At 37.1% G+C, this 6,928-nt stretch overlaps 1 protein-coding gene across 1 annotated transcript; it reads left to right on the top strand.

Annotated features, from left to right (window-relative positions):
* The first annotated feature begins 2,110 nt into the window (after positions 1-2,110).
* LOC125214299 (receptor protein kinase TMK1) lies at positions 2,111-5,539 on the top strand. The gene is made up of 2 exons (XM_048115255.1): positions 2,111-4,558; positions 4,739-5,539. The coding sequence occupies exons 1-2, from the start codon at positions 2,116-2,118 to the stop codon at positions 5,269-5,271; spliced, it is 2,976 nt and encodes a 991-aa protein (XP_047971212.1). The 5' UTR covers positions 2,111-2,115; the 3' UTR covers positions 5,272-5,539.
* Positions 5,540-6,928: the final 1,389 nt, after the last annotated feature.

Below are 6,928 nucleotides of genomic sequence, written 5' to 3'. Positions count from 1 at the left end.
AATCTAGGACGCAGGGAGTAATATATACTAACTCCGTCTTTTAAATACGGAAATATTATGGATTAAAATACATAATTGTTAAATAAAGAGCTATAGAAAGAAAAAAATGATTAAATATTGTGAATGAAAAATGAGTAGCAGCTTATTAATAAAGGAAAAATATCTGTAATAAGAAGTTTTTAATTTTAACGGACAAAACAAAATAAAAAACATTTTTATTTTTAAAGCAAATAAGTTTGATCTAAAAAGTCGGTCGGTGGACTCGATTGGTTATATTTAAGGTGGACTCGATTGGTCTTATTTGTTCTGGAGGCCATTATATTTTGGGAAAATTATCCCATACAAACAAAATATTTTTTCAATATTTCAAATTGATATAAAAATTTTTAAGTTTATATTAATCACACAAAAAGTTTGATTTATGTTTTATACTAATACATCCTGTTAAAATTCTTTAACACCGTTAGTTTTTTTAGCATTTTTCATCCAACATATCAGTAAAATATTAGAAAAAATAGATTTTACACTCAAGAAGATGAAATTATCAATACTTTCCAATAACTGACCTCTCCAAAAAATTCTTGAGAACTTATCTCTCTCTCTCTCAATTCTCAGTATAAGGTAAACTTAGATTTTTATCTAAATTTTTACAGGCTTTGAAAAAAAGGGTCGAGAACCTCTATTGAAGCTTAGGATTTTTTTATTAAAATTCCCGTCTTTCACACTTCTGCTAAAGTCTTTTGAATGTATTTTCAATCAAATTATTTTATTGATATGGAAAATTAAAAAGATGAATGGCCACTTAGAATTTTTTTAGTTCTTGATGAAAATTTAGGAAGATGAACCTCTACAAGCCTTTTAAATAACTAAAAGTTTAACTTTTTTTTGTTATTTGTTTTAAAAAAAAAGGAGCTTCAAAGTATTATTTTTTAAAGATATTTTGCTATAGCATTTACTCTCTATATCATTTGGAGAATTTTTATACAGTAAACCTTCTCTCTAATACTATATCATTATATGCAATGGGGAACTTTTAAACAGTTTTTTTGCTATAGCAAAAATCTAAACGGTGTTTTTAAACCTTTTGTTTTTAAAATAGGGCATCAAACTTAGTTTTTAAAGATAAAAAATTAAAAACTAACCTTAATAGCTGTTTTTTAAAGCGATGTTAAAGAAACTTAACGGAATGTATTAATTTAAAGCACTAATCAAAAATTTTATATAATTTATGCAAACTTAAAATTTTTTATACTAATTTTAGATCACTTGAACCTCAAAAGGCCCAAATTGAACAATGTTCTTTTCTTTTTTAATTTGAGTTATAATTAATTACTCGGTAATAAGAGTGGCTGCTGATGCAAGTGGGTTTGTTTATTACCAATGTTGATTTGTCAAGTTCTAACTACAATTATTTGGTTTATTTAAGCAAACAAATTAAATTCAATACTTTTTTTCTCGTATCTTATTTATAGTAATTCAAACAATAGACTCATAAAAGTCTACTATAAATTCAATCACGAGCTTTTTGCTTTGTTCTGCAATTTAGGCGTGTAATAGAAGTTTATAAGTACATGTTGTATCTCTGCATAAACAACTTAAGACCAACCAATTTTTTTTGCCCATAAACATATAGCAATACTCTTCCTACTAATTATTCTTAATGTTACAGTCTAAAGCGAGACGTTTTCCTTTTTTTATCGTCACAACTTAAATAAGACATTTCCTTGTTTGATAATAATTAAGTCACTATTATTTCCTACTTTATCCTCTTATCTTTCTTACTTGTTTTCTTTTATTTTATTTTTTCTTTCTCTTTCTTATTTTATTTTATCTTTTATTTTACTATTAACAATTTAATCAACTAAACATTACTCTCTAAATTTTTGTATCAAAATAAAAATGTCTCAATTAGGCGGAACAGAGGAAATATATTAGGGACAGATACTGAGTTTGTGTATTTATCTATCTTAAAAAGGGAGCAAGAGTGTTTAGGTTTGGGCCATGTTCCAAAGAATCATCCACTTATTATACAGCTTTTAAACTCTGTCATCTTTATTCACAAAATTATCTGCAATTTGTGGGGACACCTTTGCATGTGCTCCAGCTCCTTTCTCTATGCCTGCATTTTCCTTTACACTTCAGTTTTCGTCCATTTTCGTCCTACTCCCAAGTCCTAACCAAAACCCAAAGAAAACATTTCTTCATCTTTCGCCATTGACAAAGAAAGCATTCATTTCTGCAGATTTCATCCAAATGAAGCCCACTTCAGGGCTAAAGATTCAATCTTTGGAATCTTTCTTACAAGGGCTTCTGCTATTCTCCGCATTTCTCTCCGTAAAATCGCAGCCCACCGCCTCAGAAGATGCAGCCGCCATGCTCGCACTCAAGAAAAGCCTAAACCCATCTCCGGATCAGCTCTCCTGGTCCGACCCGGATCCCTGTAAGTGGGCCCGGGTCTTCTGCGCCGAGAATCGGGTCAAACGGATTCAAATCGGCCACCAAAATCTCGCAGGTACGCTCCCTCAAGAACTCTCTTCCTTGGCTGAGCTCGAGCGTTTAGAGCTGCAATGGAACAATATCTCTGGCCCTTTGCCCTCTCTGAAAGGATTGGATTCTTTGCAAGTTCTAATGCTTAGCAACAATCAGTTCACTTCGATTCCTCCTGATTTCTTCGAGGGGATGTCGTCTTTGCTATCTGTTGAGATCGACAACAACCCGTTTTCCGCTTGGGAGATTCCTGATAGCCTTCGAAATGCTTCGACTTTGACCAATTTCTCAGCTAATTCGGCCAATATTAGTGGGAAAATCCCATCTTTCTTTGGCCCAGATGCGTTTCCTGGCTTGATTAATCTGCATTTGGCTCTGAATAGCTTGGAGGGAGAGCTGCCAGCGTCGTTTTCTGGCTCTCAGATTGAGTCTCTGTGGCTGAATGGGCAGAAGCTTAGTGGGAGGATTGATGTGATGCAGAATATGACATTCTTGAAAGAGGTTTGGTTGCACGGGAATGGATTCTCAGGTCCATTGCCTGACTTTTCTGGGTTGAATAGTTTGGAGACTTTGAGTTTGAGGGATAATTCGTTTACTGGGCCTGTTCCTGTGTCTTTGGTGAATCTTGAATCTTTAAAATCTGTTAATTTGACTAATAATTTGTTTCAAGGACCAATGCCTGAGTTTAAGGGTTCTGTTGCGGTCGACATGACTGCGGATACTAATAGTTTCTGCTTGCCTAAGCCTGGGGATTGTGATCCTAGAGTTGATGTGTTGCTCTCAATTGTGAAGCTGATGGATTACCCTAGAAAGTTTGCTGAGAATTGGAAGGGGAATGATCCATGTGTTGATTGGTTTGGGATCAATTGCAACAAAGGGAATATCACCATAGTTAACTTTGAGAATATGGGGCTTGCAGGGACCATTTCGCCAGCTTTTGCTTCACTTAAGTCTCTGCAGAGGCTGGTTCTTGCCAACAACAATCTTACTGGGACCATCCCCGAGGAGCTTGCGTCTCTGCCTGCGCTGGCTGAGTTGGATGTGTCGAACAACCATCTTTATGGGAAACTTCCCTCTTTCAGAAGTAACATGATTTTGAAAACCGATGGGAATCCTGATATTGGGAAGGATAGGGTTGATCCGGGCGGATCTTCTGCTGGTGCTGCTGGTCCTGGCTCGGATAATGATCTGCGAAAGAATGATGGGAAGTCTAAGAGCGTTGTTGGAGTTGTTGTGTTTTCGGTAGTTGGAGGTGCTTTTGTGCTTTGTTTGATTGGAGTGGCTGCTTTCTGTTTGTACAAGAGCAAGCAGAAGCGTTTCAGCAGAGTGCAGAGCCCGAATGCTATGGTGGTCCATCCTCGCCATTCGGGATCAGACAACGAGAGTGTGAAGATCACGGTTGCAGGGTCAAGTGTCAGTGTGGGCGCTGTGAGTGAAGCACATACCGTCTCTGCCAGTGAGACTAACGACATTCAGATGGTCGAGGCTGGAAACATGGTGATCTCTATCCAAGTGCTGAGAACCGTGACTGATAATTTCAGCGAAGAGAACATACTTGGGCGGGGAGGTTTTGGCACAGTCTACAAAGGCGAGCTGCACGATGGAACAAAGATTGCCGTGAAGAGAATGGAGTGTGGAGTCATCGCAGGGAAAGGAATCGCTGAGTTCAAGTCTGAGATCGCTGTCTTGACAAAGGTTCGACATAGGCATCTAGTCGCGCTTCTTGGTTACTGTCTCGATGGAAATGAGAAGCTCCTCGTGTACGAGTACATGCCCCAAGGGCCTCTGAGCAGCCATCTTTTCAACTGGGGCGAGGAGGGCTTAAAGCCGTTGGAGTGGAAGAAGAGGCTGACAATAGCGTTGGACGTTGCAAGGGGCGTTGAATACCTCCATGGATTAGCTCACCAAAGCTTCATACACAGGGACCTCAAACCTTCCAATATTCTTCTTGGAGATGATATGAGGGCCAAGGTTGCCGATTTTGGCCTCGTGCGCCTTGCCCCAGAAGGAAAAGCCTCCATTGAGACGAGAATAGCTGGAACGTTCGGGTACTTAGCACCCGAATATGCAGGTATAATTTATCTCCCTAACTATATTTCTATGCTGAATTCTGTTAAATTTCTGATTGATGTGAGCATATGTTTGAAATGACTCGAAATCTAATACAACTATCAATCATTATTGTTTTAATCAATGCTTAAATAAAACTTGTTAAGTAGTTAGAGTTAATCATTTGATATGTTATCTACAGTGACAGGGAGAGTGACAACCAAAGTCGATGTCTTCAGCTTCGGTGTGATCTTGATGGAGATGATCACGGGAAGAAAGGCACTCGACGAGAGCCAGCCCGAGGAGAGCATGCACCTCGTGACATGGTTCAGAAGAATGCACCTCAACAAGGAGACCTTCCGTAAGGCCATTGATCCGACCATCGAGCTCGATGAAGAGACCTTGACCAACATCAGCACCGTTGCTGAGCTGGCTGGCCACTGCTGCGCGAGGGAGCCGTACCAAAGGCCTGACATGGGCCATGCTGTGAATGTGCTCTCGTCCCTGGTGGAGCAGTGGAAGCCGGCAGATCAGAGCCCTGACGACATGTATGGCATTGATCTTGAGATGTCGTTGCCTCAGGCACTAAAGAAGTGGCAGGCGTTTGAAGGGACAACGAGCCACATGGACTCGTCGTCCTCGTCTTATCTTCCGAGCTTGGACAACACGCAGACGAGCATCCCAACTCGGCCATTCGGATTTGCGGAGTCGTTCACGTCTTGTGATGGAAGGTGATCAAGAAGATTGACATACGGTGTCGTTTTGTTTGTTGTTGCAACTAATTTTACATGTTTATTCTGTGTTCCTTCCCCAATTTAGTTGTGTCTGTTACCAAATTTTTTTTTTATAAACTCTATTTGGATGTGAAGATTATTTCATTTTCAGCAGTGGCATTGAAAGCACTCTGAAACTTTAGTTTTTTATGCTTGTAGCTTTGTTGTATTTATGTGTTTGTTATTTGACATATATCTCCAGTTCCATATAAGCCAGTTTTGCATTTCTATTTCTTGAATTCTAATTCTAATTCTAATTGTAATTTTTTAGCCATAAATTTTGAAACTCCGACATTGATTCGTTGCTCAATCAAAAGTGCGGTCAATTTGTGAAGAGAAAGGTTTAATAATACAAAGAAGTTATGTTATGAAAGCAACATGTGAATATTAAGGCTGGCTCACATGGTGTTACCAATTATTTCACTAAATTAGACAGCCTTGTATCAGCTGTCAGTTGAAGTATGCTTACACAAAATACAGATCAGATTGTGGACCATCTTATATTTGACTACAACTATATCCACATTATTTATCTTTTGTTTTTGTTTTTATTTGTATTTTTATTTTTATTAGGTTCTCCACTTGTGATAAGGGTGTGTCAGTATCATATATATCATGTTCATTATTTTAGTAATAAAATAATAACAGAACATATTAGATGTCACTGTATTAATATATTTAGCATATTAATTCCGAATTAATACTTATAAATATAATTAAAATACGGAATCTGAAGTGATTAATATATTCTATAACAACACACATTGTCTTTTATATTTTATCTAGTCATCCATGGTACATTCTTTTATAAATATGAAATTGATATAACATTATTATGCACCATAATATCCGAATTAAAAAAATTGTCTACTTTCTCGGTTCAAATAAAGATATATCGGTGTTTAAGCTACTTAAACAAAATTATTGAATTAGTTATGATTGTAAACATTGAAACACAAAGCAATGTAGCTATTACTGCAATAAATTTTGATAAACGAGATGACTTAAAATCTCTTTGCAATAATAAACCACCATTTTATATTTTAATTATAGTTTTCTTTAGATGTTGCAATAGTACACAGTCATCGGGCTAGTTTCCAACATCCCTCACTCGTTTGGCATGGGGTGATGTATACCCAAACTTCATTAGCATAATATTATTCGCAATAGTATAGGGTGATGCACACACAAACTCCATTAGTATGCTACTTAATTTCCAACATCCCACACACATCTGATGTAGGGTGATGCACATTCAAACTCTATTATTATGATATTATCGTACCTAACATCCCTTACTCATCCGATTCACACATCGGATGTAGGGTGATGCACACCCAAACTCTATTATTATAGTATTGTCATATCTAACATCCCCCACTCTTTCGATTTACACATCTGATAGGGTGATGCACACCCAAACTCTATTATTATGGTATTGTATCTGACATCACTCACTCATCCGAAGTAGAGGGATGCACACTTGAACTCCATCAATATGATATTTTTCGCATTGCGGAATACACTCCACTAGTATAATATTGTTCGTATTGGACTACGCTCATTTTAATGCAGTAAAATTTCCACTTATATACTGCTTGTCTATTTTAACTTAATTC

Source organism: Salvia hispanica, chromosome 3 (assembly GCF_023119035.1).
Source record: "Salvia hispanica cultivar TCC Black 2014 chromosome 3, UniMelb_Shisp_WGS_1.0, whole genome shotgun sequence".
In the NCBI taxonomy this organism is placed as follows: domain Eukaryota; kingdom Viridiplantae; phylum Streptophyta; class Magnoliopsida; order Lamiales; family Lamiaceae; genus Salvia; species Salvia hispanica.
Note: the sequence above shows the minus strand (reverse complement) of the source record. Positions and strands in the feature narration are given on the sequence as shown.